The sequence below is a fragment of the Monosiga brevicollis genome, genomic scaffold (assembly GCF_000002865.3).
Source record: "Monosiga brevicollis MX1 MONBRscaffold_25 genomic scaffold, whole genome shotgun sequence".
In the NCBI taxonomy this organism is placed as follows: domain Eukaryota; class Choanoflagellata; order Craspedida; family Salpingoecidae; genus Monosiga; species Monosiga brevicollis.
In genome coordinates, this window is record NW_001865062.1 from 360,045 (window position 1) to 371,420 (window position 11,376).

At 53.7% G+C, this 11,376-nt stretch overlaps 2 protein-coding genes across 2 annotated transcripts; one reads left to right on the forward strand and one right to left on the reverse strand.

Annotated features, from left to right (window-relative positions):
- Window positions 1–65: 65 nt before the first annotated feature.
- On the reverse strand, window positions 66–8,255 carry MONBRDRAFT_33839 (uncharacterized protein; the record flags this gene model as incomplete). The annotated part of the gene is made up of 40 exons (XM_001748778.1): window positions 66–185; window positions 315–471; window positions 554–696; window positions 819–890; window positions 996–1,094; window positions 1,203–1,241; window positions 1,398–1,493; window positions 1,627–1,719; window positions 1,828–1,937; window positions 2,030–2,085; window positions 2,206–2,333; window positions 2,394–2,440; window positions 2,525–2,639; window positions 2,747–2,923; window positions 3,017–3,121; window positions 3,191–3,276; window positions 3,366–3,423; window positions 3,557–3,678; window positions 3,776–3,849; window positions 3,938–3,983; window positions 4,151–4,266; window positions 4,358–4,488; window positions 4,644–4,728; window positions 4,849–4,889; window positions 5,034–5,119; window positions 5,206–5,304; window positions 5,395–5,489; window positions 5,614–5,719; window positions 5,839–5,962; window positions 6,050–6,112; window positions 6,215–6,283; window positions 6,393–6,644; window positions 6,786–6,866; window positions 6,960–7,049; window positions 7,144–7,227; window positions 7,331–7,468; window positions 7,547–7,618; window positions 7,675–7,845; window positions 7,973–8,097; window positions 8,198–8,255. The coding sequence occupies 40 exons, from the start codon at window positions 8,253–8,255 to the stop codon at window positions 66–68; spliced, it is 4,029 nt and encodes a 1,342-aa protein (XP_001748830.1).
- Window positions 8,256–9,156: 901 nt separating this feature from the next.
- On the forward strand, window positions 9,157–10,439 carry MONBRDRAFT_10986 (uncharacterized protein; the record flags this gene model as incomplete). The annotated part of the gene is made up of 4 exons (XM_001748707.1): window positions 9,157–9,255; window positions 9,399–9,506; window positions 9,906–10,115; window positions 10,188–10,439. 4 exons carry the CDS (start codon window positions 9,157–9,159, stop codon window positions 10,437–10,439), a joined length of 669 nt encoding a protein of 222 aa, XP_001748759.1.
- Window positions 10,440–11,376: the final 937 nt, after the last annotated feature.

Below are 11,376 nucleotides of genomic sequence, written 5' to 3' on the forward strand. Positions count from 1 at the left end.
CCACAAAAGATTGGTCGTTGGGGAGGATCATGGCAATGCATTTGGCAAGGCATCGCATTGGAATACTATCCTTGCTTTTGACGATCCATCTCGGCCTCAATCTCCGCCCAAGTCTCATCGTCAAAAGTAAAAAACTGGAGCAAGAAGAAGACCATGACTGCAATGCGCACAAGCTTGAAGACATCCTAACAGTGCCATGTCCCCCCCAGACATTCATTAGCATCAACCAATCCGGCATTCACAAGTTACCATACTCCCCCACAGCAAAGCAGAGCTTGCGGCATTCGCCTCAGAGACTTGAGTCAGTCACCAACCTTCCATGTGGTGCCAGCAAAACTGGCGACCAAGATCTTGGGCGCAAAGACGAGAAGCATGAGACGATCCCAGCAGAAAGTGCCCACAATGTCAAACGCTAGCAGCGCCATGAGTGCACGTTGGAATCCTTCACTTGGGTACTCAACCAATTGGAACCTAACAGGGACGTGGCACACAGGAAAAACAAATTAGATTTGCAGGTTTCTGTCTGAAGGCAGTGATAGCGATGCCAACGAACATGCGATTGAAGTCAGGTAGGTAGTTGCTTGCAGCCAGGAAAGCGCCACCACCACAGAGCATGAGAGACCAAATCAAGAAGCTGTTATCGAGCAGCCCACTCATAAAAGGCAAGCCTTTGTAGTTGACCACGAATACGGTCACCTGCAAATGCCCATGCCGCCGGGAGCAAGTATGAGCCTGGCAGTCAATGTCTTAGATGGAGGGAAGGCAAGCCAATAATGTTAAAGACCCCTTTAACCCAAAAGAAACAGTAGCCGGCGCACCTGCTGTACGGCCGTGACAAGAAAAACGACGCTGTTGATCAAGTTGGGCTCAAACTTGCCGTCGATCGAGGGCTGCAGAGAGCATGGGTTGCCGAAATGGTGCACGGGAACCGCCAAGCAGGGAGTCGTAAGAAGCGCATTTGATTGCCACTGACTGCCCCGTCATCAACAACGTACCGCCCAATTTTCTGGCAAATGGGGTTTGACCATGCTCACGGCATACATCATGCAGCCGAGATGGATGGCAAATTGACCAAGCAAGGAGATGAAGAGCGCCTGTGTGTCCGTAATGAAATGAGCTGTGTGAATGTGGTCACGTGTGCAGCGACTGCCGGGAACATTGCTTCAAAACGGCAGCCCTTCTCGACGACACAACAAACATACCGGATGAAAGATTGAGTTGAGAGGACGAACCGAGCTCAGCTACCGCAACAACAGGGGAGCGTGAGGCGATATCAAGAGCGTGCGCAGAATCTGCAATCTGAGATTTAGCCTTGCGCTGTCGTGCGCAACATGTGTAACAAAGTGCAGCCAAAAGCTTGCAATTGGAGTGACCGTGTCGCTGAACACGCCGCGCACCTTTTGAAGGGGTGTTGCTCGGCTCACGGAGAGGAAAGATACAGTCATGAGCAGACCCATGGCCGTCATCTGTCGATCTCCCGACTTGATGCCATCCTAAAGCCATTAGCGGCCGCAACTATGAGACACGACTCGGGCTCGGGCACCAAGGGGCATACAGTGGCATACAAGCGTTCTGATCTACGCCGTGCTCATCCACCAGGTGCGAGCATGTGCAACTCAAACCCACCAAATACAGGACCGAGAGCGAGTAGGAAGAAATCAAGCAGTTGAGGGCAAGAATTTGGTACATCTGAAGCGTGGTGACCAATGTGCACCGACCCTATAGAGATGTCATTTTCAAAGCACAGTCGCATGCATATCAATCAACGTGCGAAGCTCGATGTGCACTGGTGGGTGGGCCGCAAGAATAAGGTTCACACGGACGTACCATGCGAATGATGTCAATTGCCGAAGAAATGGATGGCTTCTTGGAGGTGAAAGGCGCAGCCACCGAAGCGTCGCCAAGTTTGACCATGGGAACAGAGCCATCTTCCAGATCTGGTCAAGGTTTATTTTTTATCCACCAGCACATGTAAACGGCCTGAGACGAATCGAGGAGCGATCGGCGTCCAGACTGTACACCAACGCACCTTCTGCGGCCATCAAAGCGGCCGACCCTGTCAGAGTTCCATTCTTGCGATTTGCCCTGTGCGAGCAATTGCGGCGTCATCCAAAGCACGGGTCAGGGCTGGCGATCACCTCCAATGGCAACAATGTGTGTGCTTGAAGTTTTTGAGCACGCGCATATGGCGAGTTGACGGCGTACATTTGTCGCGCACGCTGCTTTGCCCACATGGCTTGCATGGCCTTCCATTCCGCCCAACTCTCGCCACGAGCCTTGCGCTCCTGAACATCCCGCATAAACTCCGCCTTGTCCTCCTGCACCAAACATGACTTGTCAAGGTCCGGTCAACAAGACGCCACGACCGTGCAACAGATGCTCCAACCACAAACCTCTGCTTGTTGAGCAGCCTTTTGCCGTGGTGTCAACTTTGTTGCATCTGAACGAACGTGAAAAAGTAAGATTTGTCATCAACGCACAGCTGCAGCTCAGGCAAAACACAAACTTTCGGAAAAGTACACACCGTCTTGCTTCTGCGCGTCAGCAATGGCCTTTTTTTCGGGTTGTTGAACAGGGGCTGGCGGTTTCTCAGCGTTGGCCGATCCAAAGCCGCACAACAATGCGATGCCGACATGGGCCTGCGCGTAGTAACGTTGTGATGCAGAAAAACCGTGAAGGGACGCGCTTCCCTGCGGACAGGCCACCGAGCAAGCATGCAATGCCTGATTGAAGCGATACTACCGACCTGTTTCAACGCCCCAACATCGTTTGCGCCGTCACCACACATGAGAGTGAAGTGCTCCTGGTCTTTCAAAGTGGTAATGAGCAACTCTTTGTGACCAGGGGTCATGCGCGCATAAACGCGGATGTGTGGCAACATGTACTTGGCATCAGGCACGTGCTCCAACAGTGCCATCATGACCTGCGCTCGTAATGCGCCGATGTACCGAGAATGTATGAGCAGTCACGCACAAGAGTGTTGGCAACAACAGGGAGAGTAGCAACGAATGCATACCGAGCCTGTCATGGCCAGGGTGCGATTGAGGGCAATCTTTTCCACAACCGAGGGCTCCAATGCCTCGACGCGTGCATCATCAGAAGCACGAGCCCAGAAAAATTTCTAATCATGTCCATGGGACACTGTGGTGAGGATGATATCACTCGACCACATGAACGAGCGCATGCAAACCTTGGGATCTGCTGTCTCTTGTTGGAGGGTCCACACGTTCTCCTTTTCGGGGTGGGCAATGTTCGTCTCAGAGGCCACATGAACAGCTACAAGGACCAACAAAAAGCACCATGGTCGTCCGTGGGGAAACGCACGATTGACTGGGCAATGGGAACCAATGAGGGCAAGCACCAACCTGTGAGGATCGCGTCTCCTGTGACCATGGTGACTGAATGCGAGCTCTCCTTCAAAGCCTGATTCACAGTTCACATGCAGCAGCATGAAAAATGAGCCAGACAGGGAGCATGGCACCTGGGAGCAGATGATCGCGTCGGCCTACGCAAGTTTGTCTTATTGTGACGATCAGGAGAAGGCATGGAGCCACACCTTGAGCACGTCTGGGCTGTCTTTGCGGCGGAGGCACCGGAAAGCCAGGAATCCCACGAAGTTCAAGTCTCGCTCCACGTGACTACGCTGCCAGTCTTCCAAGTCGCCTTTGCTTGGTGTTGCTGTCAAGATTGCAGTTTGCATAAACGTTCGAGTACACAAAGGCATGGTTAGAGGATGCTACGGCAGCAACATCGGTGTGATCATCAAAAAACAAACCGTCCAATTTGCGCCAGGCTAGCGCAATCACGCGCATTCCCTTTCGAGCAAGAGCCTTGTGACTGGCAGAGTACCTGGAGCCATTCGTGCGACGCGTGCGTGAGTATAGTATCTATGTTAGCCAAAAGCGCACGGGCACCAGCGCGAGCAAGCAGAATCTACCAAGAAGGGACTGTGGCCAGCATGGTCTCGATCATCTCAGGACTGCCTAAGAGGGCCAGAAGGCAGCAAATGGCAACAAAATCACCGTTATGGTTGTCGAGGCGATTTCAACGAAGGCAAGGTGCACACTGGCCAGTCTGTCTTTGTGTTGAGGGCATGATCCGAGTGCCACTGCTGTTGGCGTTGTATAGGAGCAACTGAGGCTTGACCCACCTTTGGTGAGCACGTAGGCACCCGTGGCACCCTCCAAGCCATTGACAAGAGCAATAACAGACATGCGTTGTAGCTTGGACGAAAAGTGGTAGCGATGCAGAATGGTGACAGATGGCCTTCGCAAAGTAAAAAGCAAAGCGTTGAGTTGCTAGAACACGATAGCTTGCGCCAAGATTGATCATGAATCTCCAACAGGTCAAAGCTTACTTGAGGCGAGTCGACCAGTTGACGACAGCCTTCTCTGTAGGGGCTGCTCGCATCAAATCCGGTTCGTACTTCCATTTGATGGATTTGAGGGCAGCTGTCTCCAACGGATCACCGTCCACCTTGCCATCCACCTGAGAAGAACTCGACAATAAGATCCAAGGCCAACAACAACAAAAAACAAAAACAAAAAAAAACAAAAAACAAAAAAAAAAAAAACACTTCAAGTGCTGCAAAGATTCCCCCCCCCCCCTGACAAATCTATCATTTTCGAGAAAGTTGGGCATACCTCCACAAGCGAATGACAACCAGCGATGACCAAAGCAGCCTCGAGCGGTGTGGTCGACATAGGTTGCTCTGAAATCACCCCATTGCTATTTTCCAAAAACGAGCATCAGGTGAGCATATGCCTCGCAATGATTTGCAAAGACCACACCATCTAGCCCACACGAACGAAAAGCAGTTTGAAATTTGAAAAGTTTGAGAAAACAGACCTAACTTCCCGTGCGTCTTGGGACGCTGAGCTTGTGGTGAACTGCAGAAGCCAGCATGACGATGAGTGAGGAAAATAGCGTCGTACAACTGCATAAGCTGACAGGGTTTATCCCGACAACTGAAAGGAATCAGGTCGTTGCATCATGGAGTACCAGACTCCCCACCCTTGACCACGGCAGCATACCTTGCTTTGCGCCACGATACCGTCTGCCACGAGGTCATCTGTCGTGATAGTTCCAGTCTTGTCGAAAAGACAAGCATCAACTTTGCCTGTGCAGACAGGAGCGGGTGACGTTTGGCGGCGAATTCGCAGACATTGGGCAGCTGCGAGGCGATGCCAGCATTTCCTCACGTACCGGCAACAGGAATACGGAAGGGTTCAGTGCAGAACACGTGCAGCTTGATGAGGGAGAGGAGCGAGTTATTCACAGCCAAAGCCATTTGGATGTGCAGCTCTACGCACGCAGGGCAATCGAAGGAATCGTCAGGCACAGACAACTTTACGGGGGATTTGGTAGGCACGGGGCTTGTTACACCCAGCATACCGGGCGGAATGACGCTGGTGATGATGAGGATGCAATGGAGGAGCAAGTCAAACTGATCGCGGCCATCGGCCAGACCGCGGCGTAGCACGTAAGCGCTGTTGGTATAATCCCCAGCACATTATTTGCCATGAGCTGTAGAGCGCTTTCGACGCAACCAAGCTCTCTGGGGCTCAGAAAGCCTTGTGCAGCAATGTGAAGACTGGTTGGCTTGCAACTGACCTGGCGGCGACGGCGAAGATGAGCAGAAAGAGGACAAGCAACAAGGCCTCTTGAGCGTTGCCCGAAACCGAATCGCTAGAGAACTGAATCATGCGCACCAGGCGACCTAGGTGGGCAGACATTTCAAATGCCGGTCAAATGCAGAGTCACAAGTATGTGCGTATGGTGTGTCTGTATATTTTGTGTGTCTTGGCATGGGCAAGATTTATGAGGAAGAGCAATCACCTTGGGATGACGCAAAGCCAGTCCGCAGCACATAGCAAAGGCAACCATGGTCCGGAGTGCTCGTAGGTACTCGGCGAGCTCGTTCCTCGTTGTACTCGATTCCTTGATCGCTTTGATACACAACCTGTCAGCCAAGGCGCCAGGGTGAATGCATTCATCTACAAAAATAATGATGCTTGCACAAGCATGGCAAAAAACAAAGCAATTATACCTCGCGATCGTCGGAAACGCCCATTGACTGGAGGATTTTGGTACCACCCCAGAGTGTATGCACCTGTGTGAAATATCAGATGCCACAATCAGCGGGGCGGGTTATAACATATCGAGACAATGTGCCCGCGGGCTGGTTGTTCGACGATCAGGCAAGCTGTATGACCTTGTGCTGATTTTGCATGTCCAGATGCGAATCTCTGGAGTCGGCATCCACGATCAAGGCTTCTTTCATCTAAGCGGAAAGAGGGGTATGAGCATGGGAGCAAAGAGTGCTTCTTGGCTGTACCCGATGCTGCGCGGCGGTGGTGCACGACGAACGAGGAAGCAAAGATAAAGCACACCTGAGGCACAGATTCTCCCGTAAGAGTGGCTTCGTTCACCACGGCACTTCCCTTGAGCAAAAGGCAGTCGCACGGCACGATATCTTCATCCTGGCCTGATCCGCGTAGGACGGAGATGAGGTCGCCTGGGACCAGCTGGTCGGCTGTAAGAGGCATCCACACGCCATCCCGGCGCGCGAGAAGGCGTCGTGGGGCGTTGTTCATGCCCCGCAATGTGGTAAGGTTCTTGCGACGAGACATGACCACAGTGCCCTAAAGGGTGGCCGGATCCCAGCCAGGAGTTTTTGACGTTAAGTGAGTCCTCAGGGGTCAAAAACAGGGGTCAGGAAATGGCCCTCCCTTGCAGCCGTGACACCGGCCTTGCTTGGAACCGTCTGGAAGTACAGTTCGCACCTCAAACACCAACATCATAAAGAGGGTAAAAAGACTGTATTGCCAGTACTCATCAAGGCACCAGAGTAAAATGCAGAACATCTACAGGTAAGGCACATCAGTTGAGGAGAAGGGGCCTTTTCAGCCTTGCTCGTTTGCATAAGCTGGGCATGAGCCAAGGCGCGTTGGCCACACCTGAAAGACGGAGAACGGTTTGAGGAGCCCTTCGATGTAGAGGTCTTCAAACGTAGGTAACTCGATATCAAAGACATTCCGGCCAAAACGCTAATCAGGGTGGGCGCATCGCAGAGAAAACAAAAGCAGTCGCGAGTGAGGGTATTGCGGCGCACGGTGCAGGCGGGCAAAGTGCGACTCTTACCGTCAGACGAGCCCGGGCAGCACTTCCAGAGAGCCCAGGGGCCTCGACGTAGGTGTGTAGGGCCAAATTATCCGGGCACAGGACCTGGAAACGAGTTGAAGAGGATAAGATGCGATGCATGCTGTTGAGATGTAAGTGTGTGAGTTGAGGAGAGGGGGTGTTTGCGCTGGGGGCAGCGAGGAGTTACCGGTAAGAAGGCTTGTCCCTCGTGCTCCGAGACTGTGTCATAGATGTAATTGAGCTTTTGAAACTCGAAGCAGGGGCGCTTGCCATTGGTGCTGAGGACGGCGAGGGCCGTTTTGCCTTGATGGGGAGGGGGCACCACCTGGGGTGGATGTTCGTAAGGTGTGCAAAAAAGCATGGCATGGGTTAAGGGCGTGCAGTTTCGGCAAGAATAGCCCACCTTGACATGGGTAGCGTCCTTGAGAGCACAGGGGCGGAACTTGATCCGCACGCGAAATGCAACCGACCAATGCTGGCCCAAGAGCAGCAATGCGTGCAAGACGAGGGTTGCACCCAGAACAAGTCTACCAGTTTGTGATGCATCATGGGCGGCGTGCGCACAGGGGTCAAGCGAATTAAGGCAAATGGCAAAGGCCCCGCCAGCAGGATATGAAGGTTGAGGGTGTGGACAAACCGGGAGATGAAAGAGGGCATCCACTCAATGGGCAGCGGATGGCAAGGGGGAAGCATGTCTTCATCCTGTCCGTGATGAAGTGCCACATCACGCGGGTGAAGGGGCGAAAACGTGAGTGAGCAGCGAGCGCGACGGCGGCTTGGTGGGATGAGCGAGGACAGTTGTGGAGCGCTGGGAGGCACCCAGACTGACCGGATTCGGCTCTTCGCGACTGTATTTGGCCATGGCTTCCGCAAAGGGATCGCCGATGGTGCTGTACATCCAGTAGGCCAGAGCCGCATATGCCAGCATAAAGGGGACATGCTCAAAGGTCACGTCTGATCAAGGCCGCACGGGTGGGCAGGCATGAGCGAGCCCTGGAGGGGAATACATGGGTAGTTTGTTCTGTGCAGTGATGGACGAGGGTTGGTGGCGTACTTTGGTGTTGGTAACAGCGCAAGTCACGGATGGCGGCAGTGCGCCAGGCAATCTGCATGCAGCGCACGAGGTCAGTCAGCTGTGTGCGATGCGCCACTCTCGCTGCCAATCTGCGCTCTCTTTATCCCGCACGCCTCGGAAGCGTCTCTTCCTAACCTGGCCAGGGCCCTTGGACCGCTGCACTTCATCCACGTTTGCAGCGTCTCCAGTCGCCGCCACTGGCGCTTGCCGCCGCTGGTTCGTCGCCAGCTCGGCCATCGCTCTGGTCGTTATCGTTGTCGTCGTCGACGTGTGTGTGTGTGTGTGTGTGTGTGTGTGTGTGTGTGTGTGTGTGTGTGTGTGTGTGTGTGTGTGTGTGTTGTTCTTGAAAGAAGAGGTCGGCAGGATGTAGAGGTACGAGTGGTTTGGAGGACAACCTGAGAGAGTAGGGGTGAGCCCGTGTGCCTTGTGCTTTACATTCGCCTTTCTTTTCAGAGGGTGAGTGGGCTAGTGAGTGAGATCCAGAGAGTCGTCACGACCCGGATGAGCTGACGTTGCACAAACTTCTTTTGTTTGTCACGTGATGGAAACAACACCTGTTACTACCAAACGCATTTAAACTATACAAAACACCCCGGAAATAAAGGCAGTTGATTTTGTCGACAAAAAATAAATACGTTGGGAGCGCTTGACGAGCGCGGCGTCAGTGTGCGTGTGTCCTTGCCCGTCCAGCCCTGACTTGCGGTGGTGGTCTGCCGGACGGACGCTGGAGGACGGGGGTGAAGGCCGAGACGGACGGGCGTGACGACGGAGAGAAGGTGGGGGTGGTGGTGGTGGGGGGCGAAATTCAACGGGTGTCATTCGTGTTGCGACATGTGAAGGCCAGCGCCTGCATGTGGCATGTTCGCCAAGCTGTTGTTAAGGTACTTGGCACTGACTTGGGCGGTCTTCCACTTGCGGCTCGCTTCCATTTAGTTGCCATGGCCTTCAACCGCTCTCGGCCCGGTGCTGAAGCCTGCTGGACGCGTCCTCTCCAGCAGCATGCCACCTTGACTCGACTGGAATTGCCGAGCCGACAGGTAAAGTGTGTATGTGTGTGTGTGTGTGTAGACCCCCTCCTCATCCTCCTCCCCCCCTGGCCCGCCCCATGCAAATAGCCACATATCGACAATAGCTCACATTGATTGATGTCTTCTGCCTGTGCCTCTCAACTTCTTGTCAGCTTCAATGTGTGCCACCGGCATTGGGCGCTTGCCAGCGACTGCGCGCCCTCGACCTTAAGAAGAATCAGCTGACCGATCTGCCCGCTGAGCTGGCCAACCTGCAAGAGGTGTGCTTCGCCTTGTTTCCTATGAATTCGATTCACATGTCAAATCAAACCAGGAATGATCAAGGCAGCTCAGTGGCTTGCAACATGGTCGACGAGCCCCTGCCTAGCTCGCCTTGGCCACTCACACTCAATGTGCTGCTCCTCGACTTTCAATGATGGATTTGAGTTGTGCAGTTGGATTGGGTAAACTTAGGGTCCAATGCCTTTGCCGCCCTCCCCTTGGTTCTGCTGCAACTTCCAGCAATTCGCACGCTTTTCTTATTTGAAAATCAGATTGCCCAACTCCCACCTGTTCAGCCCTCGACCTGGACCAGGTTCGGCATGTCAGGCTTTGATCATACTACGCGGGCCTGAAATCCTCGAGCTTACCCGTGTCGGGCTCTCTGGACTCACCTCGAGGTATACTTCATTTGCAGCCTGACCCGTCTCGACCTCAACAACAACCGCCTGACCAACCTTCCCGAGTCACTGGGTACGGGCGCCTGCCTCTTCCTGACCTCTGTCATCGCCCAAGGACAAGCTTGTGCTCATTTTGTCCTCTTTGACAGGGCTCTTGCCTGCGCTTACACAACTCTCTCTGGATCACAACGAGTTTGTCCATCCCCCTACGTAAGTTGTAACGCGCCAGACCACGCACGCCTGAGCGGCCCATGTCTCGGGTTCGCTGCAACCTTTTCACAGCCCAAAGCCATCCGTTGTCGCAGCTGCTTGCAGGATATGCCGGCACTGCGGGAACTTTCATTGCGCAGCAACCACATTGCCGTAATACCATCGTGGCTCTGGCAGCATCCGACCTTGCGTGTACTTTCCCTGGTTGATAATCGCATTGGCCAACTAGAGGCAGATTTGCTCGAGGCGCGATGTTTGGAGCGCGTTGACCTTGGCCTCAATCGCTTGGCCTTGTACGTCTCGCGCCCTTGCCCCGTCCAGTGAGCTTGCAGAGCCCTGATCCTCACCTGCAAATGTTCGGGCTGACCCGATGCTTGATCACGCATCACTCACAGGCTGCAAGAAACGCTTGTTTTACGCTCCACATTGCCGCCTCGATTGATAATTCACCTGGACGCCAATCCTTGGTTGGAGCGGTGCCATGAGCTTACTCCACCGGATGAGAGTGCGCGAAATTGGATGCCAGACGCTGAAGAAACACGCCGTCGCACCCTTCTAGAAGGGGTGCGCGCAGAGCTGACAGCTGCCAAAGATGTCAATGTGGCCTTGGCCCAGCTCTTTGACCCCACCACTCAGGATCAGCTTGCCGGGTTCGGCCAGTGTCGCGCTTGTGGAAACTACTATGTCGACCAAGCGCTACCCGCCGTTTTCTTCAAAGAACTGCCATCACGTCATTTTCAGGGTTGGTGGCTGGGCTATAGCTTTACTCGCGTGTCGAGAATTATTGGTCTCGACATCATTTGGCTGGGGCCTTGCAACGTTTCTGCCTTTTCACATCTTTTTGAACTGTCTAGGTGCGCCGAGTGAGGTTCCCCTTTTGACCGCCGTCTGTTCTGGGGCCTGTCTGACTGGGGTGAGTCTGAGTTGCACCCTGTCCGCACACGATCTTCGCCCTCTCACGCAGCCGGACGCGTCGCTTTGTGTGCAGGGGAGCGAGAAGCTCTATGTTTTGCCACCAAGCCCACCATGATTACCACCGTTCTATAACAATTTGGCCGTCCATTCGTCTCTCGTCCCAACACCAGTGGCGCTGTGCGTCGTGTGTAAGCATCAAACGTCTTGCTTTATTCTTTCCCCAGCTTGAGGTCTGATTCGCAACAATGGCGCAGAATGAAACTTAAGATCTCAAAGCGGTACGAGGCCACGAGCATCATCATGCCAGAGAAAATCCGGTCAAGCTGCCAGGCAGGGGTTTCTTTCA